This window comes from Geotrypetes seraphini, chromosome 5, assembly GCF_902459505.1.
Source record: "Geotrypetes seraphini chromosome 5, aGeoSer1.1, whole genome shotgun sequence".
NCBI lineage: Eukaryota > Metazoa > Chordata > Amphibia > Gymnophiona > Dermophiidae > Geotrypetes > Geotrypetes seraphini.
Window position 1 is genome coordinate 206,689,805 of NC_047088.1, and position 23,340 is coordinate 206,713,144.

At 41.1% G+C, this 23,340-nt stretch overlaps 1 protein-coding gene across 1 annotated transcript in view; it reads left to right on the plus strand.

The window, feature by feature from the left end:
• Positions 1 to 23,340, plus strand: part of LOC117360618 (sodium channel protein type 2 subunit alpha-like) — a 349,967-nt gene that overhangs the window by 96,195 nt on the left and 230,432 nt on the right. The window contains exons 9-10 of the mRNA XM_033944654.1: positions 2,933 to 3,074; positions 7,436 to 7,642. Of these exons, the coding sequence (XP_033800545.1) occupies positions 2,933 to 3,074; positions 7,436 to 7,642 (349 nt within the window). The remainder of the gene's footprint in view (positions 1 to 2,932; positions 3,075 to 7,435; positions 7,643 to 23,340) is intronic.

Genomic DNA, 23,340 nt, shown 5'->3' on the forward strand with positions numbered 1-23,340 from the left:
GCATTACTGATGCAGTGACGCAGCACAGAGAAGGCCCCGGCGGGGAGGGCTGTGAATCAGCCTGTTCAGAGTGCTGCTACCGCTGCTTTTTAGAGCGGAGGTATGTCGGTCTCGCAGTGGGAGGGACGGCGGGGTTCTGCACAAGGGGATGAGAGGGAGGGATGGAAAGATGCTGCACAAGGGGATGGGTGAGCGGGTCGGCAGAGTTCTGCTGCATGGGGGGATGGAAAGATGCTGCACAAGGGGATGGGTGAAAGGGGAAGAAAGAAACTGCACATGGGGGGGAGAAAGGAAAGAGGAAGAATTGGAGTGGAGGAGAGGAAGGGAGCAATGATCGCTATACATGAAAAAAATAAGACATCCCCAAAAATAAGCCCTAGTGCGTTTTTGGACCCCAAATCAATAAAAGACACTGTCTTATTTTCAAGGAAACATGGTACCAGTGTCTTTGGCCATGTCCATTGTTTGTTTGATATTTTGGGAGTGAGCCTTATTTCTATTCAGCACTCTGGTGGAAGCAGCATGTGGAAGCAGGAATTGAAGAAAATAGTGTAAGTTTAGGAAAATCAAGTTGGTCAGTTTTTCAGTTAAATAAAATTGAAGAAAATAGAAATTTGTTCAAAACAGAAACTAATATAAACCAGAGAACAAATTCATATCAAGTTTATATTAAATTACCAGACCTCAAATACCCAAGGCACTACTTAAGGAATCTTTCATGCTCTTACTGGGGTGGTATATTCATCATTGGTCTTGGTAAAGTGACTTGTGCTGTAGATATTTTAAAAAATATTTTTAATATTGATTCCAATAAATATAAAGTGTATAAGGTGCTAGAGGAAGGAAAGAACTTATCTTTTGTGCCCGACGGCTGCCCAACCATTTCACACTCGGTTTCATCAGGGGCTATGCCTCCTTATATTACTGCACCAAACTTTTTTCACAAACTTTAACGGAGCCTCAATGTCCAGCACCCGCATGAAGTGCCTGTCTCCCTTACCGGATGGCTCTTCATCAGTTCAGGCAGAGTGGTGCAGAAGGTGAGTCATGAGAACTGACTGCAGCCAATCGGGGAGCGACACCTGACCAGGCAGGAGCGCGAACAGCACGCGCCTGCCTTCTGCGCCGCTCTGCCCGAACTGATGAAGAGCCGTCCGGCGAGGGAGACAGGCTGGAGCAGGGAAAGCTCCAACAGACTTCAAATAAAGGTACCGGGGGGCTGCCTATGGGGGAGGAGGGGTATTTACTCCATAAAACGCACCCTTATTTCTACCCCCTTTTTGGGGGTGGAAAAAGTGTGACTTATAGAGCAAAAAATATGGTAAATTGTTTTTCCAGTGCAATAGGTAGTCATTCTGGACAGTAGAGTATTCTTCCCATGCTCATGAGCCATGCAGAAGGAATCCATTCCAGGTTTTCACCTCCTCCTCTTCCAGAGGGCTCTGCTGCCCCCTTCAGTTTTTTCCTTCTGAATGCAAGCTGGAATTGTCTTTCGGATCTGCTCTTTATATTTCTATATTATTTTCAGTATTTTTTGTGGCTATCGGTACACCAGAGCTCACCTCTGTGTGGAGAAGAAGCAGACTTGGGTCTGCAGCAAGCAGGTTAATCCCTTGGGGACCTGTTTGGCCAGCCTGCAGAAATCTTTATGGAGCTCGGGTTCCATATCCCTAGTAGCTTAGCTTGCCTGCTGAATGCAGGGGCTTGAGCGCAGACTGTTCTGCTGCATTTTTGCCTCCCCCCCTTCACGTGCGCTGTTACTCAGGAGTTGAGGATCAGTCCAACTTTGGTCCGACTGGCAGCTTGAAGATCTCAACATTTGGAGGACAGGCTGGTTGAGGCAGGGATTCTTCTCCCAGATCCAGCTCTTCTTAGAGCTGAGGCAGGCTGCAGCAGCTTTAGAGTACATGTCACACACAGTGAGTAAGGCTATTACAGCCTATGAGCAAAGTTGGGGGGGGTCTGAAAAACCATTTTTGAAGCTGTTTTCCACATCTTCTAGGGTTCCCCACCTCTAAAATCCTGTTTTCGGAGTCTTTTTAATTTGTTAAGGTGTCTTTGAGTCATTTGGTAGTGCCAAAATACTGCCGCAGCAGCCATCTTAGATTTCCTGATTTTTTTTTTTTTTTTCAAAGTTATCTAGATCCTTCAAATCGCACCTTTTTTACCTCATAACTGGCAGGGATGTAGTCCTCAGGCTCTTTTACCCCTAATTCATGCCAGTTTTGCGCTAAATGGACACTGGAAGAGTGAGTGAAGGGAAAGGGTAGAGGTCTTTAATTGCTTTTCTTTATTTGGGGGTTATGTCAATTTTAAAATTTTCAAACGGGGTCATACTGGATAAAATTTTGGGAAGCAATTGCTTAAGGAGAACACAGATGAGGGACTTCGAAGCAACCCATAGTTTTGGTATTCCTGTATGTGCCATTAATCCTGCTTGTCCATGGAGAAAAACCATCATTTCATGCCTGTAACTGATATTCCCTATGGACAAGTAGGAGTGTTACTTTTTTCCCTTCTAAGCTGTGATATGACTGAGAGGGGCTTGCATGTTAAGCCTTTCTAGCTCTTCCAAGTAAATGCTCTATTTTTTTGTGCCATTGAATGATTATTTATCCTACTCACATAAAATAACAGCTAGGGGTAAGCAACATTTCTTTTCAACAGTACAATATTGTAATTTATCTGACTGGTAATAACCTTGTAGGAGTAGCTAATGGTTAGATCAGGGGGCTATAATAAAGAGACAAGCCAGGGTTCAAATCCTAATTATTCTTCTGATGATTTTTGTGACCTTGAACACTTCACTTAAAATGTAACAGGGAAATAATTTGTATACTTACTTGTAGCTTGTCTTTACTAAAATTCAGAAAAACTAAGTAATTGAATATCAGATCCACATGATCATTTCCTTTCTGCTTTTGCTTTATAGTAAGTGTCCTGAAGGATATGTGTGTTTGAAAACTGGTAGAAACCCTAATTATGGGTACACAAGCTTTGACACTTTCAGCTGGGCATTTCTATCACTGTTCCGGTTGATGACTCAAGACTACTGGGAAAACCTTTATCAGCTGGTAAGAACACACAGGAATATTTTCACTTGGCTTTTCAATTCAGTAGAATGTTCTTGTAATGTTATAGATCCAAATTGCTGAAATGCCATTTCTAGTACAATGTGTCTAGTAGTCCTGAACACTAGAGTTATGTATCTGAACTGGCAAGTTGCTTGCATAATGATCACTTATCTTTCAACTCCCCCTCAGTTTTAATTCTGCACACAAGTTGCTCAGATGTGCTTATGATCTGCTCTGTGGTTTTATTATTTTCGGGATTTTTCCTGTCATTTAAATTTGAGGCTCGTTGCTCAGAGGTTTCCTCTTGTTAGGACCTCTGGGAGACGATGTAGACTCATGCAGTGGAAGTCTTTTGCTAGCAGGATCAGTCCTTGGGGGACACCTGTAAAACACTTGCAAACCGCATTACTCGCAAACCGAGGTTTGACTGTACTTTTATAATTAGCTGTTTTGTACAGCATCGATCTGGAAGGTTTTGCAGTCTAGAAATATCCTGTAATGTAATGACATATGAGTAACAATGAAATCCATAAATATTAGTGATGATTGCACACAGTTTTGTATAATTTTGATAATGTTATACTTGTTTTGGGGCAGAACAAACGTATAGTTTTGTTAGTTCTCCCCGTTGCCCTCCTTCCAGTGATGTCTTCCATTACAGTAGTTCTTGACTGCTTTTGTATATACAAATTGAGGGGGCATGAGCAAGCCTTCTGGGAAGGAGGCGGAGTTGAAAGTTGAGTGATGTGATATTCTGCAAGCAACTTGCAGGTTCAGATGCATAACCCTAGCATTCAGGATTACTAGACACAGCTACAAGAAAGAAGTTTTATCAAGGTAAGAACCAAATTTTTCTTTAGCTAAATATAGCACTTTCTTAAGCAGAATATTCGTCTCTTCAATCCACAGAGACTGCCCTTACCAAAGTCTGCAGTGACTTGTTCTTGGCCAGATCTAAGGGCCTTTACTGTAGCTTCATCCTTCTTGACCTGTGTGCTGCTTTTGATACTGTTAATCACTTACTACTCTGACCTCCGAGACAAAGATTCATATATCATTCATTCTAGAACAAATTGAACTATGGATGACCGACTTCAAATTGAAGCTAAACACAGACAAAACTAAATTTTTCCTGGCAAGCCCTAACGACAAAATCAAAGTCTCATTGATCTCCTTAAATGGTCAGGTCTTCCCTATTGACCACTCCATTAAAATTCTGGGAGTGACTCTGGACCACCACCTTACTCTAAATACTCACACAGATTTACTGGTTAAAAAATGCTTCTCGTTACTTTGGAAACTCAGAACCATCAAAAAATACTTTCATGCGGTATCTTTCCGCCTACTGGTTCAATCTTCCATCTTAAGCATGCTCGATTATTGCAACATAATTTACTTGGGATCCTTCAAAAAAAACATTCTAAGACTCAGAATCATTCAAAATTCAGCAGTTCGACTGATCTTTGGGCTGAAGAAATGGGATCACATAAGCCCCTATTATCAAAAACTCCATTGGCTTCCCCTGGAGGTGCGAATTCTGTTCAAGTTCTCTTGTCTGTGTTATAAATCAATACTTGGTCTGGCCCCCACTTACCTAGTTTCCCAATTTAATCTGGCAAGTTCTATTAGGCCCACCGAAGAATACATCTGTTCACCTACCCAACAATAAAGGCCTGCCACTATAAAAGATTCCTGCCCAGAACTCTCGCCTTCCAGGCAGGCAAATGAAACGATTGGCTGAGTAACGTTATCTCACACTCCTCAACCTACCTCAATTTTAGAAAATTGATAAAAACGAGTTTGTTCAATCAATTTGTAAACTAAGAATTTTATAGCACTGCAAATTCAATCATTAACCTTAAGAACTTTATAGCTTTCTACTTCTTCCATTATATAAGATGGTATAGATGTCTTTTAATTGTTGACCTCTTCGCTGATTGTCCAACTCTTCTTGTTGTAAACCGCCTCGAACTTTTCATGGCTTTGGCGGTATATAAAAATAAAATTATTAAAATTATTATTATGATAAGCTGTACTCGCTTGGATTCTGTGAATATGTCCTCTCCTGGTTTGCCTCCTACCTCGCCCAACTCACCTTTAGTATAGGCGAAGGTGGGTTCTCTTCTGCTGCTATCCCACTAGCAGTTGGCTTACCCTAGGGCTCTTTCTTAGGACCTCTCTCTCTCCACCTCTTACCTCAGTGCCCTGATCTCCTCCCATGGCTTCCAGTATCACCTGTATGCCTTCCTCTGGACAACTTCAAATTTTTTTTTATCCTTCGCCAGATACGGCCTCCAAAACTAAACACAATACTCCAAGTGTGGCCTCACCAATGACCTATACAGGGGCATCAACACCTCCCTTCTTCTGCTGGTTACTGCTCTTTCTATACAGCCTAGCATCCTTCTGGCTAAAGGCACCACCTTATCACACTGTTTAGATGACTTTAGATTGTCAGACACAATCACCCCAAGGTCCCTCTCTCAATCTGTGCTTATCAGCCTCTCACCTCCCAGCACATACCATTCCTTCGGATTTCTACCCTCCAAATGCAGCATTCTGCACTTCTTTGCATTGAATTTATTTGCTAGACGCTAGACCATTCTTCTAACTTTTGCAGATTCTTTTTCATGTTTTCTACTACCCTCCAGGGTGTCCACTCTGTTACAAATCTTGGTATCATCCGCAAAAAGGCTAACCTTATCTTCTAACCCTTCAGCAATGTCACTCACAAACATATTGAACAGAATCAGTCCCAGCACCAATCTTTGAAGCACTCCACTATTCACCTCACCCTCCTCTGAGCAAATTCCATTTACCACTACCCTCTAGTGTCTCTCCGTTAACCAGTTTCTAATCCAGTTTACCACTTTGGGCCCTAACTTCAGCCCATGGAGTTTGTATAAGAGCTTCCTATGAGGAACCGTGTCAAAAGCTTTGCTGAAATCTAAGTAAATTACATCTAGCACATGTCCTTGATCCAGTTCTCTGGTCACCCAGTCTAAGAATTCAATCAGATTCGTTTGGCACGATTTACCTTTAATAAACCTATGTTGCCTTGGATCTTGTAATCCATTAGATTCTAAGAATTTCACTATCCTTCCCTTCAGCAAAGTTTTCATTATTTTTCCAGTAACTGAAGTGAGGCTTACCAGCCTGTAGTTACCTGCTTCATCTCTGCAACCACGTTTCTGTGAAGAGGGACCACATCTGCTCTTCTCCATTCCTGCAAAGCCTCTCCCCTCTCTAAAGATTTATGGAACAAATCTTTAAGAGGACCCGCCAGAACCTCTCGGAGCTCCCTCAATATCCTGAGACGGGATCCCATCCAGTCCCGTAGCTTGGTCCACCTTCAATTTTTCAAGCTGTTCATAAACACTTTCTTCTGTGAATGGTGCAGTATCCATTCCATTCTCAGGTGTAACTTTGCTAAACAATTGCGGTCCTTCTCCATGTTTTTCTTCTGTGAACACCGAACAGAAGTATTTGTTTAGCATATTTGCTTTTTTCCTCATCACATAGCAGTTCGTTACCTTCTTTCAGTTTCATAATTCCATTTTTTAGGTCTTTCACTAATATACCTGAAAAAATTTTTGTCTCCCTTTCTTATATTTATAGCCATTTGCTTTTATTTTTTCCGCCACTAGTTTGGAGAACCATTACGGTTTCCTTTTTCTCTTGTTTTTATTTATTTTCTTCACATAAAGGGCAGTAGCTCTATTGCACCTTTCAACTTGGACCACTATTTTTCCACTTTCCTTATGTCTTCCCAGCCAACCAGCTCTTTCTTCAGGAACTATCCCATGCTACCAAAGTCCGCACATTTGAAATCCAGGACTTTGAATTTTGTGTGGCCATCCTCCTCTTTGACTGTTATATCAAACCAAACTGTATGATCACTACTTCCAAGGTGAGCCCCCACTCGGACATTAGAGATGCTTTCACCATTTGTGAGCACCAGATCGAGTATCACTTTTTCCCTCGTGGGTTTTGTCACTATTTGTCTGAGCAGAATCCACAATCTCTCTACTTCTTTCCGATTCCACAGATGGAACTTTCCAGTCCATTTCTGGCAGTAGCACTCGTAGCCCTACTCTTCTTTGCTCGCACCCTAGCCAGCAGTTTAACCGTCTTCTCTAACTGTAACTCCTACCCCGTCATCCTGTTTGTCTGTCTTGATTGTTTAGATTGCAAACTCATTCGAGCAGGGACCGTCTCCTTTGAGACTCTGTAGAGTGTTACGTACATCTGGTAGCACTCTAGGAATAATTAATAGTAATAGTCTACAGTTTTAAGTATATAAAGTAGATAGTGGTCTTTATACCAAATATATACTGTATATCATATGTATTTTCCCCCAGACTCTGCGAGCTTCTGGCAAAACCTACATGATATTCTTCGTTCTGGTGATTTTCCTGGGGTCTTTCTATCTAGTAAACTTGATTCTGGCTGTTGTTGCCATGGCTTATGAAGAACAGAACCAAGCGACACAAGAAGAAGCAGAGCGGCAAGAAGCAGAATTTCAACAGATGCTTGAACAATTAAAAAGAATGCAAGATGAAGTACAGGTAGTATAAATATTAACTGTATGTCATTACATACATACATACATACAGACGCACATGTACGTATGTATGTATAGTATGTATGTATTAATAAAAGTATCAGTGTAAAAATGCCAAGCAGATTTGTACATAACAATAACCTTACTGGATCAGACCAATGGTCCCATAACCAGATTGACAATCATTTCCACTTCCCTTAACAGTTCTGTCTTGCCAGGCTTCTTCAGCAATTACTCACATAAACCCAGGCTGAGTTCCAGCTGGGACCAGGGTCTTCACAAATAAATAAGGTGACCTTTTTTTTTCCTTTGAAATCTTCTGGTTTTCTTCTCATGCAATCCCTAGACACCTATTTCTTATAACAGGGTTTAAACCTCTAAACTAAAGCTATTCCTCATTTCCCTGGGATTCCCCACATGTATAGCAGCCCAGTGAACATCCTGGGAGGATTCTTTCATTCAGGATCTCCCTCCAGGAGACTTCTTAGCTCAGGGCCTCTGATCTGTTAACCACCTCCCTGCCTGAGCCCTATTTCTCTGGCTCAGCAGATTAGCAATGCCTGCCCTAAGGTGGCTCAACTTCAGCACCAGTGAAGGAGTTTTCATAGGGAAACCTGCTGCTATACCACTCACTCTCTCACAGGCACACCCACATATGTATACATATATGCATGTAAATGCCAGCATTCCACAAAAGTGTTATTCTTTAAATATGTGCATAACTTATATAGCATGTATTTTACAAATGGACATATGCGTTGGTGGAATCTGAAAGGGGGTTCACATTTGCACGTACCACTTAATAGAATGTTATAAGTTACATGCCTATCTCTGTCATTCAGGCATGGGCCGTTACCAGCTCTATGGCTAGCATATGTACTTATGCTTAAAATACATGCATATCTATGCATGCTGTATTAGCATTCTGTAATGTAAAGCAATGTTTTTCAACCTTTCTACACCTATGGACCGGCAGAAATAAAATAATTATTCTGTGGACTGGCATCAGTCCATGGACCGGCGGTTGAAGAACACTGGGCTAAGTCATGGGCCAGACCCCGCCCATCTCTACCCAATGTCTACCCCAGACCCCGCCCCCATAATAGTACTAATTGCACCTTGCATGTCCCTTGCCTCATCTGGAAGCCTTCCCTCTGACGTTGCAACGTCAGATAAGGCTTACGGTTCAGGCGCAGGATGCCCATAGGAGCCACTGCCCGTGGCTTTGTGCACTGAATCAGTTAAGAAGAGGGAGCTGGCTCGAAGATAACACCGCATCGATCGCACCGTGGACCGGCAGTTGAAGAACACTGTTTTGGGCCTGATGCACGTGCTGGCCCTGTGGACCGGCAGGAAATTTCTGTGGACCGGCACTGGTCCATGGTTCGGTGGTTGAAGAACACTGATGTAAAGGAAGATAGGTGCCTGCTTCCATTTATAGAATGTACTCCAGGCATCCTCTAGGTGCCTATATTTAGGTGCACTGTTATAGAATTGCCCTCTATATAGTGATGTGGCAAAAAAGTGTTATTCAGCCAGTTATATGAGCAGATGTGATATTCATCAATGTTCATATAATTACCGCATTTACTTGAATATAAACCATGATTTTTGAGCAAAAAAATGTACTAAAAATGGGGATCTCGGTTTATATTTGAATCTATCCACTCTTCCTCCCAGTAGCATCCCTTTTTCTCCACCCGGAAATAGCAGCTTCCCTGCCATCAGCCCTCTCCCAGACCCAGCAATTTCCCCGCTGTCAGTGTGCCCCTCCCTCTTCCTCCACTCCAAAGAGGCATGACCCACTCTCTCTTAGAACCAGCGCTAGGAACCCCAGGCCTATCATGCTTCCCTGGTGGTCATGTGAGGCGTTGGGGTAGGAGAAATTCCCACTCGCTCCTGCCCTTGCTTTCTTGATCCTAAAAATGGCTGCCAAAATTTCCAGCGGCAGTCTCGGCAGCGATTTTTAGCACCAAGAGAGCACAGATAGGAATGAGTGAGAATCACTCATGCCCCAAAGCCCAGCTAGATCATCAGTGAAGCATGGAAGGCCTTGAGTCCTACCGCTGGGTCTGGGAGGGAGGAGTAGTCGGTTATGCCTCTTCGGAGTGGTGGAAGAGGGAGGGAGGGCCAAGATGACTATGGGGAATAGACTGCAGGTACATATGAGCTAACGTATGTGTGATCTGGGTGATGTGTATGTGTATAACCTGAAAAATACTATATTGAATGAATGGAATTGGCAGCTATGCCTGTTCTTTGAAACAGTGGCAAACCTCCCCCCCCAAATGATTTTTTTTCTTGGCCACACAGCTTGTGCAGCTTGTCCAGTGTTTGAAAGAACTCCCATAACCATCTGCAGATTACTTAAAATATTACTGATAGCTTTGGGAAAATAATTATTATGTTTGCAAATCTTGAGTAACTTATATATTTAAAATATAGAAGAACCTGTTCTATGTTTTATTAACACAAGTGGAGGAGAGTGTGGTGCAGTGGTTAAAGCTACAAACTCAGCACCCTGAGGTTGTGGGTTCAAACCCATGCTGCTCCTTGTGACCCTGGGCAAGTCACTTAATCCCCCCATTGCCCCAGGTACATTAAATGGATTGTGAGCCCAACAGGACAGACAGGGAAAAATACTCAAGTGCCTGAATAAATTCATGTAAACCATTCTGAGCACCCCTGGGAGAACAGTATAGAAAGTTGAATGGATGAATGAATAAATGTCTTTCTGAATTTTTCTTACCAGTCAGTATGGAAAGATGCTCTCTTTCTGGCCTGCCTTTCTGTTTTACTGTAACTGAACTAAGAGAAAATATCCCATGGTATTTAAGAATATACCGTATTTTCTTATGGAGATAAACATTGCTTCTAAGTGTCCAAAAATATCCAGAAGGCATATTTTCATAGTAAAAATACTGGGTAGAGTCATGTGAAATCGGATAACCACAGTGATCTGAGCATTTGTCTGAGGTCTATATTCACTAAGCAAACCGATCGTGTACCGATCGGTTTGCGACCACTTAACTATCAAATTTCCCTCTGGCCTGATTCACTAACCTCTCCTGCGATCCGCTTGGAATCCTTGCATGCAAATAAGGTAAAACGCATGCAAATTGGACAGCGACCCAATTCACTACACCAAATTTCCGATCTGACTGGACTGGCCGATCACCTGATCAACTGCTGGGGATCAGTCGAAAACTTATTTCCGACTGGAAGCCCTGCTCTCTGCCCTGCAATCTCTCCTGCCTGCTTGCCCTGAATGCTGCCCTGCAATCTCTCCTGCCTGCTTGCCCCGAATACTGCCCTGCTATCTCTGCTGCTTGCCCTCATGCCGTCCTATTCTGCCTCGATCTTCCCCTGCCGCATCGCCGTTCTCCTGCCCTTCCCCGCCCAGCGGGTTTAAAGTGGGTTTTGTGAGGGCGGCAGCTGGCAAAAGCGGGACCAGCTTTTAGGAGCTACGTGGGTTGGGGTCAGTGGAGCTGGTGGCGTTTCCATGAAGTCAAAAGTAAAAAAAAAAAAAAAGATCGCTGCTCCTATGGTCTGTGCATATGCGCGATTGCGCATGCGCGAGCCGTACAGGCAGATGGGGGCGTTCCTCCAATCGCCCTCATCTGCATGTTTAAGTTTACTGAATCAGTCGGACCTGCCGGGATTGGGCCCTTAGTGAATCCAGCCCTAAATGTTCATATAAGAAAACCCTTCACACATTTTCCTGACATACAGGTAATTAGTCAGCGCCTAACAATGAATGCTGTTCACCTAAATTACTCTCTATAGAATACATTAGTTAAAGCATACCACAAAAAGGGAAGCAGGACGGAGGCTGCAAATTATAGACCGGTAAATCTCACATCAATAGTGAGTAAAGTTATGGAAACACTAATCAAACGCCAATTAGATATGATCCTGAACGAGGAGAATCTACGAGATCCCCATCAACATGGTTTTACGAAGGGAAGGTCCTGCCAATTGAATCTGATTGGCTTCTTTGACTGGTTAACAAAAAAGCTGGATATAGGGGAGTCCCTGGACATCGTGTACCTAGACTTCAGCAAAGCGTTTGATAGCGTCCCGCACCGCAGGTTATTGAGCAAGATGAGTTCGATGGGATTGGGTGAAACATTAACTGCATGGGTTAAGGACTGGCTTACAGGAAGACTTCAGAGGGTGGTGGTAAACGGTACCCCCTCTGATACGATGGAGGTGATCAGCGGAGTACCGCAGGGCTCAGTCTTGGGCCCAATCCTCTTTAACATCTCCGTAAGAGACTTGCCTGAGGGGCTTCGAGGTAAAATTACATTATTCACCGATGACGCCAAACTATGCAGCATAGTAGGCAAAAGCACAACAGACAAAAGCACAGTGCCCGACAATAGCTCAGTGCCCGACAGAATGACGCAGGACCTACTCCTGCTGGAACAATGAGACTTGGCAACTAAGTTTCAATGCCAAAAAATGCAAGGTCATGCACCTTGGCGGGAAAAATCCATGCAGGACCTACACCCTGAATGGTGAGATCCTAGCAAGGACAGTGGCAGATTGCGACTTGGGAGTGATCATTAGCGAAGACATGAAGTCTGCCAATCAAGTGGAGAAAGCTTCATCCAGGGCCAGACAAATCATGGGCTGTATCCGTAGAAGTTTCGTCAGCCGTAAGCCAAAGGTGATAATGCCACTGTTCAGATCCATGGTAAGACCCCCATTACCAAAAAGATGTGCTGAGACCGCATTATCAAAAAGATGTGCTGAGAATTGAGTTGGTTCAGCTTATGGCCACCAGGATGGTCGCAGGACTCGAGGACCTTCCGTATGAGGAACGGCTGGGCAAGTTACACTATACTCACATGAGGAACGCAGAGAGGAGACATGATTGAGACGTTCAAATATGTCACGGGCCGTATTGAGGCAGAAGAAGATCTCTTTTTTCTTAAAGAACCCACGGCAACCAGAGGGCATCCGTTGAGAATCAGGGGAGGGAAATTCCATGGCGACACCAGAAAATATTTCTTCACCGAAAGGGTGGTTGATCACTGGAATAATCTTCCGCAACAGGTAATTGAGGCCAGCAGCATGCCAGACTTTAAGAAAAGATGGGATTGGCATGTGGGATCACTTCATAGGCGTAGTTAGGGGGTGGGTCATTAGTGTGGGCAGACTAGAAAGGCTGTGGCACTTTTCTGCCGTCATTTTCTATGTTTCTGTATAATTAGTTCCTGTGCTCTGCCCTTACAGTAAATTGACTGTGGGATGAAGAGGGGTATGACTGGAAGGACAGGAGAGAGGGGCTAGACCTGGGTGGGTTGGTGGGGAGGAGGAAGTAAGCTGCTGGAGGGAATGGAAAGAGATGCTGGGTTTTGTGGCTCTGCCGGTGCCGGCTTGTACGATGGCCCCGGTCAGCGCCCAGAATAGCCTGCGTCTCACGTGCTTCCAGAAGAGGCTGGAAGTCCTGCTGGTTTCATATTCAATCAAGAAGCACAAAAATGGTCAGGAACAATGAAGTTCAAAGTAAAATAAAGTCCCAATTTATTGAGTTCACAAACCCTGGACAGGGTTTAGTTCATTCTTTCCATGAACAAAAGCAAACATGAAAGAAAAACTGGGTTGCAAAAACAAACAACCTACACCTTCCTTGCAGGTATAACAGGTGAGTAATTCCAGAGTCTGTGCTAGTCCATTCTTAATAAGTCTGCCTTTAGTCAGCAGGCAGGAATAAGACTATAGCCCTTTCTTTGTAGAATAAAAGTGCTGCACTCAGGCCTGGATTGAAGCAGGCCTGGCCCCAACCAACTTAGAAGCAGTTGGTGGGGGAGGGGAGTAGTTGAATCCACTAATTCAAATCTGCATTTAAACAGTTGCCACAATTGGCCCCACAATCCCAACCAAGGATCTTGTGTGGATTCTCCCCAATCTACCACCCCTATATAGAGTCCAAATTGCAGTCTCAATCAGCCTCCAAAAGGCAAACACAAAGAAAAAACTTTCAAACAAAATAAACCTGATTTGAGACTTCCAGGTTTAGGCACCTTTGCAGTGTGAGCCCAGCACTGCTCACTGGCTCCACACAAGTACATGCAGGTTTTCAAAATCCCCAACAGTCCACAAAACTAAGCACAGCAAACAGTAAAGGAATTGCACTTAGCTTTCATCCATTGCGGTGGTTTCTGAATCCATGGCAGTGTCCATAAATTCCATGGCCTCTGGGTTGGCTGGCTGGCTGGCTTCAGAGACAGGGGTAACATCTGCCATCTCCACATCCTGATTCTGAGAGGGTTCAGGAGCCCAGTCCCTTGAGCCTCCTTCCTGGGCTGCCCCAGGACAGATTGATTTGTTTCTCCTGAGCTGAGCCTCTAAAGCCCTAAGCTGGACATGCCCTAACCTACAGGTGGGAGGGACGATCTGTAGCTTCTGCTGGGCTTTCTGATTAGCCCTAATTGGGTTCAGCAGTTGTGCCTTGGCTGTGTTGTGAGCCTGCCTCCTAGGCTGTTCTTTTATCAAAGGCACCTCCTGCTGCACCGGGCTATTCCCACTCTCATCTTTCCCTCCCCAGTCCTCTTGTTGTAGGGCACCCTTGCCAATGACTGAGCTCTGGGAACTGTTTGTAGGAGGGCTGCTGTACTGGTCTGCTCTCCTAACAGTTAGGGGTTTTTGTCCCTTCTCTGGCACAACCCTCACTCTGGTGTCGGATTTGTGACAGTTTGCAGGAGAGAGAAGGGAAAGACAGATGCCAGACCAAGGGGTGAACCCACAGAGGGAGGGTGGCAGGCAAGCAAACCAGATGTTGGGAGGGGGGAGGTAGAGGGAGAGGAGTTAGATGGGCTGGAGTCAGAGAGGAGAGGCACAATGCATGGGGAGGAAAAGGGGAGAAGCTGGGCAGGGAAATATAGGGTCACAGAGAAAGAGAGAAGCTGAACATGGGGGAAGATAGAGACACAGAGATAGAAGAAGATGGATAGGCTCAAGAGTGATAAATCCCCCGGACCGGATGGCATCCATCTGAGGATCATCAAGGAACTGAAAGGGACCATAGCTGAACTGCTTCAACTAATAGCCAGCCTGTCGATCAAAACGGGAAAGATTCCGGAGGACTGGAAGGTGGCAACTATTACGCCGATCTTCAAAAAAGGTTCGAGTGGAGATCCGGGAAACTACAGACCGGTGAGTCTGACCTCGGTACCGGGAAAGATGGTAGAGGTGCTGATAAAGGACCACATCATTGACCACCGTGATGGACACAATCTGATGAGGACCAGCCAGCACGGTTTCAGCAAAGGCAGATCTTGTTTGACAAACTTGCTGCACTTCGAGGGAGTAAACAGGCAGATAGACAAGGGCGACCCGGTCGACATTCTATATCTGGACTTTCAGAAGACATTCAACAAGATTCCGCATGAACGACTACTTCGGAAAATTGCGAGCCATGGAATCGAGGGTGAAATACTCACGTAGATTAAAAGCTGGCTGGAGCAGAGGAAGCAGAGAGTGAGGGTAAATGGACAATACTTGGACTGGAAAAGCGTCACCAGTGGGGTGCCGCAGGGCTCAGTGCTTGGACCCGTGCTCTTCAACATCTTTATAAACGATCTGGACATAGGTACGACGAGCAAGGTGATTAAATTTGCAGACGATACAAAGTTATTGAGAGTAGTGAAGACACAGGGTGATTGCGAAGATCTGCAACGTGACATAATCAGGCTCGAGGAATGGGCATCGACATGGCAGATGAGGTTCAATGTGGACAAGTGTAAAGTGATGCATGTCGGTAACAAAAATCTCATGCATGAATACAGGATATCCGGGACAGTACTTGGAGAGACCTCCAGGAAAGGGACTTAGGAGTTCTGATCGACAAGTCGATGAAGCCGTCCACACAATGTGTGGTGGTGGCGAAAAGGGCAAACAGAATGCTAGGAATGATAAAGAAGGGGATCATGAACAGATCAGAGAAGGTTATCATGCTGCTGTACCGGGCTATGGTACGCCCTCACCTGGAGTACTGCGTCCAGCACTGGTCGCCGTACATGAAGAAGGACACGGTACTACTCGAAAGGGTCCAGAAAAGAGCGACTAAGATGGTTAAGGGGCTGGAGGAGCTGCCGTACAGCGAAAGATTAGAGAAACTGGCCTCTTCTCCCTCGAACAGAGGAGATTGAGAGGGGACATGATCGAAACATTCAAAGTACTGAAGGGGATAGACTTAGTAGATAAGAACAGGTTGTTCACCCTCTCCAAGTTGGGGAGAACGAGAGGGCACTCTCTAAAGTTGAAAGGGGATAGATTCCGTACAAACATAAGGAAGTTCTTCTTCACCCAGAGAGTGGTGGAAAACTGGAACGCTCTTTCGGAGTCTGTCATAGGGGAAAACACCCTCCAGGGTTTCAAGACAATGTTAGAGAAGTTCCTGCTGAACAAGGACATACGCTGATAGGGATAGTCTCAGTCTCGGTGCTGGTCTTTGACCAGAGGGCCGCCGCGAGAGCAGACTGTTGGGCATGATGGACCACTGGTCTGACTCAGCAGCGGCAATTCTTATGTTCTTATAATAGTGGACATGGAGAGAGAAGATGGCAAATGGACAGGAGATCTTGGTGAGTGAGTTAAGAGAAGACAGGGAATCAGAAATCAGAGCCTGAGGGGTGTGGCTTGGAGCGTGCACAATATGGAAGTGTAATCGCGTTGCTCCGCTCTCCCAAGCAGCAATTTTAAGATTATATACACCTTTTCGCCTTATTTTTGGCTTCGAGTGAGGAGTATCTGTGATCGGAAGATGGCTAGTACCTGGCAGTCAAAAATTGATGCGGCTTTTGTGGCGTCCGGCATGGCGAAGCGTGTCAAGCATGATTATGTGACGCCGGCAAAAGCTCCACTTCCGGATGATGGAGAACTGGATAAAAAAGAAGTGATGGCTGAACTTAAAAATATACAGAAAATGCTACAAAAGAATACGGATTGTATTCAGGAAGTCAAAGAGGAAGTTATAATCACGAACAGGCAGATGGAGATTGCCAATCAGCATGTGGCTGCTCTGGAGCATAAAGTGGAGCAGTTGGAATTAATGGCTGCTCAGTTCAAGGCTGATAATAAAATCATTACAGACCTACCAAAAGCAGCTGGAGAATTATGAAAATCATGGACGGAGAAAGAACGTGAAAATCATTGGATTAGCGGAAAACTTGGAAGAGGGAAATCCTATTCAGTTTTTGGAGAATTTATTGCCAAAGTTATTACAGCTGAACTCAAAGCACCCCCTTGAAATTGAACGGGCACATAGAATTCCATTTAAATGGTCTACTAGTCAGTCAAAGCCCAGACCTCTTATTTTTAAGCTTTTGAGGTTCCAGCAAGCCTTTGAAATTTTGAGTTTGGCAAAAGCTGATAGGAACTTAAATTATAAAGGCTCAAAATTACTATTCTTGCCGGATTTTGCAAAGAATACTGCATCTTTGAGACAGCAGTTCCTTCAGCTTCGACCTCAACTGAAAGAGAAAGGCTTTAATATGGCTTATACTATCCTGCAAAAACGAGGGTGTCGTATGGGAATAAATCACTCTACTTTGCGGATCCAGAGAAATTTAAGAACTTCTTTGTCACTTCAGAGCCAATGACTATTTAAAGGTCTTTCAAGGAAAAAAAAAGAGAGATGAAGAGGAGTAGAGTTTCTGTTTCTTCATATTATGTTTTATTTCATGAATTGGAATTTTTATTTTATTTTAAACTATTAATAGAATTGTATATTGTTTATGAATGCACTTCATTTATGAGATTTTCTTTACTTTCTGGTGTAGGATCTTGGCATTCTTTATAGTAACATTTAATTGTGTGATTATATGTTTGAAAGGATAAGTTATGATATTCAGTTTGGAAAGTTATGTTATTTGGACATGCTTTTAAAGATCTGACTCAAACTACTGTTATGCGTGATTTGATTTGATTTTTTTTATTTTTGTATGAAATTTTGAATATCATATTAGTTGTGATTCTAGTTATAAAATACATCTATGAATTACATATTTTAATGAATTAACAAAGGGGATTTTAATTGATATGTTATGGAATAAAGATGGTTGGGGATGATATGTGTTAATTCTATAAGAGTTCTTATGTAAGCTGCATGGAATTTCAAAATATGAATTATTCAAAATGTGTTTCTAACAGATGAACATAATTGTAAGTTGATCAAATGAAAATATTTTACATGAATTTCAAAGTATAGGAGGTTAATTTTATGAATTAATAATTTGATTAATTTTATATATTTGATATGAATTTATATGATTTCTTTCTTTTAGACTATGATGTATATGGTCATTTTATTATATGGGGTATATGTATTGTTTTATTGATGTCTATGATATTAATCAATTATTATAATAATATATTTATAAGAAGAGGGATTTGATTATATATTGCCTGGGGGAGGTGTTTTGGTTGCATATCCTATGCGTGTTTCAAGTTTATCCATTTTAAAGGAAGGTATGGTTGGGTTGTGGGTTGGGGTTTTTCTAAAATTAGGGGTAAAAAGGTCTTGGATGAATGGGGGAATTATATCAACTTTATTTGTTTCTTGGAATTTTTGTGGGTGCTGGTGTCTGGTCATTTCAATTTGCATAAGTTTACATATTATTGTTGGTTTATACAGGGGATTTTAGATGGAGATTAAGTTTTTTTCTTTAAAAGTCAATGGCCTTAATCACCAAATTAAAAAGAAGAAAATGTTAAATTTCCTTAAAAAGCAAAATGCTGATGTATATTTTATTCAAGAGACACATCTGTCAATAATAGAATCTAAAAAATTGGAAGGGGGGTTGGGTTTCTAAAAATTTTTTTGCTCCAGCAATTGGGAAAAAAGCTGGGATTGCCATTTTAATTAATAGGAAATGTACAGCTGATTTTCAAATGATGGCTTCGGACCCCTTAGGTAGGTGGGTACATGTTAAAATGAGCATGGGAAATACTACCCTGGACTTGTTAAATGTTTATGCTCCAAATACGAATCAAATGGAGTTTTTTAAGAACTTACAACAGTTATTACTCCCACTGGCTGCCTCTAATCTGGTGGTGGCTGGAGATTTCAGTGCTGTAATGGATCCAATTATGGATAAAAATCCAAGTAAAATTATGAAATCATTAGGGTTAGATAATTGTGATTTAATAGATATATGGCGTATTCTTCATTTTAATGATCGGGAATTTTCTTTTTGTTCACAGGTTCATAATTCCTTTTCAAGAATTGATTATATTTTTGTTTCTAATAAAATAGCACAGAATGTAACAAAAGCCACCACTTGTTCTATTGATCACTCTCCTCAAAAATGGATTTCCTGTCCTATTAACCCTCTTTCTTCCTCCCCTCTTAAAGTCAATCAATTTGTACCTTTACTTAATCTTTGTAAACCGCATAGAACTTCACGGTATTGCGGTATATAAGCTGTTATTATTATTATTATTATCATATCCTTTTATCTGATCATGGTGCTGTATGGATTGAGTTAAATTCTGAGGAAAAAGATTGTTCTAAACCTGTTTGGAGATTTGATAATACTTTGATTGCAGATTCAAATTTCATTGAAGATTTTAAATAAAAAATGATTGAATTTTTTTCAAATTAATACCTCAGCTGATATTAATATGGAAATGTTATGGGATGCGTTTAAAGCAACCATGAGAGGTAATATTATTTCATATTCGGCTTATATTAGAAAACAACTTAAGAAGTAATTTTCTGATTTGGAGAAAGAAATTAAAATATTGGAAAATAAGTTAATTAATAGATGGGAATGGAATACCTTACAAGTATTATTAAAAGCAAAAGCTAAATATAATGAGTTGTCTTCTAAATTTGTAAGGAATGATTTGTTTTCTCAACAAACTCAATATTATGGTAACTCAAATAAGACGGGAAGGTTACTGGCAAATTATCTTAAAGCAAGGAAAAGGAAAACAAAAATTATTATAATAAAAGATAAGCAAGGACAATCAAACAATAAAATTGAACAGATTTTAAAACAATTTCTTACTTTTTACTATGACCTGTATTCTTCTGAGTCTTATGGAGATAGAGAAAAGGATGGATTAGAATTTTTGAATTTAATTAATGGACCAAAGATTCCTGAACATATAAAAGGAAGTTTAGAAGAACCTATATCTCTAAAAGAGTTAGTAACAGCATTGAGATCTCTTAGAGTTGGATCCGATCCAGGTGGTGATGGTTTTATTGTAGAGTTCTATAAATCATTTCAAATTACCCTGTTACCTTATTTGTTAAATTTGTATCAATATCAACTGACTAAAGGTTGCATTACAGGTACTATGGCAGATTCATTAATTATTGTCTTACCAAAGCCAAACAAAGATCCCACTTTCGTATCAAACTACAGGCCTATTTCGTTAATAAATGTAGATGGAAAACTTTTAGCTAAAGTATTGGCTTTAAGATTGGCTAAAGCTCTCCCTTTTATTATTAACACTCACCAAACAGGATTTGTTGCAAGGAGACATTCTTCTAATAATACTAGATTGGCTTTTCATACTTTAAATTTAACAAAAAACATCAATGACCCGGCATTCTTAGTTTCTTTGGATGCAGAAAAAGCCTTTGATAAGAGTTGAATGGACTTTTATGTATCAGGCACTAGCATGGTTTGGTATGGGCTCTGGTTTTATTCAAATGATTCAGACACTGTATAGCTCTCCTGGTGCAAGATTATATATTAATAAATAATTTATCAGATCGTTTTAACTTGCGAAGGGGGGTTAGGCAGGGTTGTCCTTTATCTCCTTTGCTTTTTGATGTTGTTTTGGAACCCTTGTTGATAGCCATTAACCAGGCAAAGGGGATACAAGGTATTTCATATTCGAATTGGGAATATAAACTCTCTGCTTATGCGGATGATATACTGGTTTATTTGAGAGACCCAGAGACTACCATTCCATGCTTTCTTGAATTGATAGAGAAATTTGGAAAGTTTTCAGGATATAAGATTAATTGGAGTAAGTCTGAAGTCCTTCCGCTTAATGTCCATTGTACCAAAGGATTATTTGATTCATTCACATTTGTTTGGAAAGAAGATGGACTAAAATACTTAGGCATCACTATTAAAAGTACTATTGAGGACACAATGAAGGAGAATGAAAAACTTTTATTAAAGAAAATAACAGAAATGTGTGAGCAATGGAATCCTTTACATTTATCTTGGTGAGGGAGAGTTCAAACTATTAAAATTATGATTTTGCCTGTGGTTTGTTATCAAATGAGTATGATATCAATTTTTTTTCAGGGGTCCTTTTATAAAAAGTTAAATGGTATTCTTACAAAATATGTTTGGTTGGGTAAAAGGCCTAGAATTGCTTTAGTATCTTTACAAAAGACAATTGTGGAAGTGGGGGTAAATTTTCCAAATTTTTATAGGTATCATCAAGCATATATATTACGTCAGGGTATGTATTGGGTCCTCCCAGAGCTCATGGAAAATGTCCCAGATTGGTTGTATTTAGAGTGGCGACTCCTGTTTCCTTTACATCTTGTTCATCTTCTTAGTATATAAATGCCTATCAAATATAAAGTTAATAGAATTCTGATTGATACCTGGAAAACCTTACAATATATTAATAATTTATCACCTATTCCAATTTCTAAATCATTAAACCAATCTATTTGGCTAAACAAGGTTAAGATTGGCGGATTTCAAATCGTCTGGAAGCATTGGATCATTGCAGGTATACGAACTTTGAATGATGTCATTTCAAACGGTACTCTGCTTAGTTTTTCACAGTTGCAACATAAATATGGTTTAAATAAGTCACAAAGTTTTAAATGGTTGCAATTGAAGCAGGCTATTCAGGAGAGGTTCCCTGAGTGGAAAGATCTTAATAATCAGTATAGTTTGGAATTACTATGCTTTCAGGCGGATTTCTTGGGACACCAAGCTGCTCAGTGGTATAAATTGATATATGGTTATTTGAATAAAAAACAAAAAACTGGTCTTAGGGACATTTGGAGCATTGAGATTAAGCACCAAATTTCTGCATCTCAATGGCCACGAATTTGGTCTTGGAGAATTAAATGTACAGTATCGGCATCTATGAGACAAACTTAGTTCTTTCTGTTACATAGGGCTTTTTGGAACCCAGTTCGTTTACAAAAGTTAGATAGCTCTAAGTCTAATAGATGTTGGCTCTGTAATCTGGATGCAGGGACTTTAGATCATTTAATTTTTTTTTTGTCCTTGTATTAATGCCTTTTGGAAGTCAATTTGGTCCCAAATTAATTCTTTATTAGAGAATCATGTTGCCCTATCCTGTGATACAAATTTATTTGGAACATCGATGAGATCAAAAAGTCAAATTTCAGCAAATAATAATAAACTTCTATTAATAATGACAGGAGTTACCATTCAGCATATTACGAGAAATTGGAAAGACTATACAAGACTCAATTACACCTTTTGGTGGAATTCCTTATGTTATATATATAAAATGGAAAGAATTATTGCTTTACAGAAAGGAAATTATACTAACTTTAAAAAGATTTGGGGGCCTTTGATTGCATATTTGCATGATTAGACACCTTTTTATATAAAGAATAATATTATGTGGGATTGGAGAGGTATAATTTGTATGAGTTGATTGAATTTATTATTATTGTTGGGAGGGGTGGGAGGGGGGTATTTTGGTACTTAAGGCAATATTAGATAAGATTTTCAAGTGATTTGTATGATTATTTGATTACTATTATATACTTGTTGAAAGAATTGAAAACGAATAAGGAATTGGAAAAAAAAAATAAACCAGAGCCTGAAACCAACATGATTTGAAAACTAAAATGATCAGACAGCAAAAGGTAGAAAAAATAATTTTATGATTAAATGTACATCCTGACAGAGCTGGTGTTAGACACGGCTGGGGCCCAGGGCAGAAATTTAGGAGAGGATCCCAGCTGGCTTACAGCAGGCTGCAGGCTTATTAGCAGAATGCTTTTTCAACTTCCAACAGGCTTGGGGCTGTATCTGTCTAGGGGGCTAGAGGTAGTTTCCCTAGTTGTGTACCCCCTTAACATCATACCTAGCATGTGCTAGCTTTATATTTTGCTCAGTGTAGGAAGAAATTCATCTCTTTTTATTTCTTAGGTGTACTAAATGCAAGGTCTGGATTCTTGGGATTTGATTTAATTTATGTGTATGGTTTGGGATCACTTATTCTGTATCTGGCATTTGTGTTATGTGTATGTGACAGAGATATTATTTTACCATGAATTTTCTATGTAATATTCTATAGTAATTTGTTTAGTTTTCTCAATGGATTATATTGATATTTTAGGGTCCTATTTAATATATAAGATCTTAAAAACTATCATCTAGGTAGAATCCTTATTTTGGAAGTTAGTACTGGCATGGTAGATTTGCTCAAGGTTCTGACTGACATTTTTTGTTTTCTAGATTTTTGTATTACTTTACAATATGCCTGTTATGGAGATAACACTAAAAACAAAAATGTTTGTGTGGTGAATTTTATAGGGAAATGTCCTAGCTCTGCTCTGTATCCACTGTTGGGAAAGGGCCAGGGGGATTTTGTGGATGCAGATATTTGGGGGAAGCACTTGTATGTTGGGGAACAGTGGCTCAGTAGGGTTTGAAGAATAAACCCTTTTGTACTTATAGACCCCCTACATAGCCTGCAGCTACTGAAGCTTGCACTGCT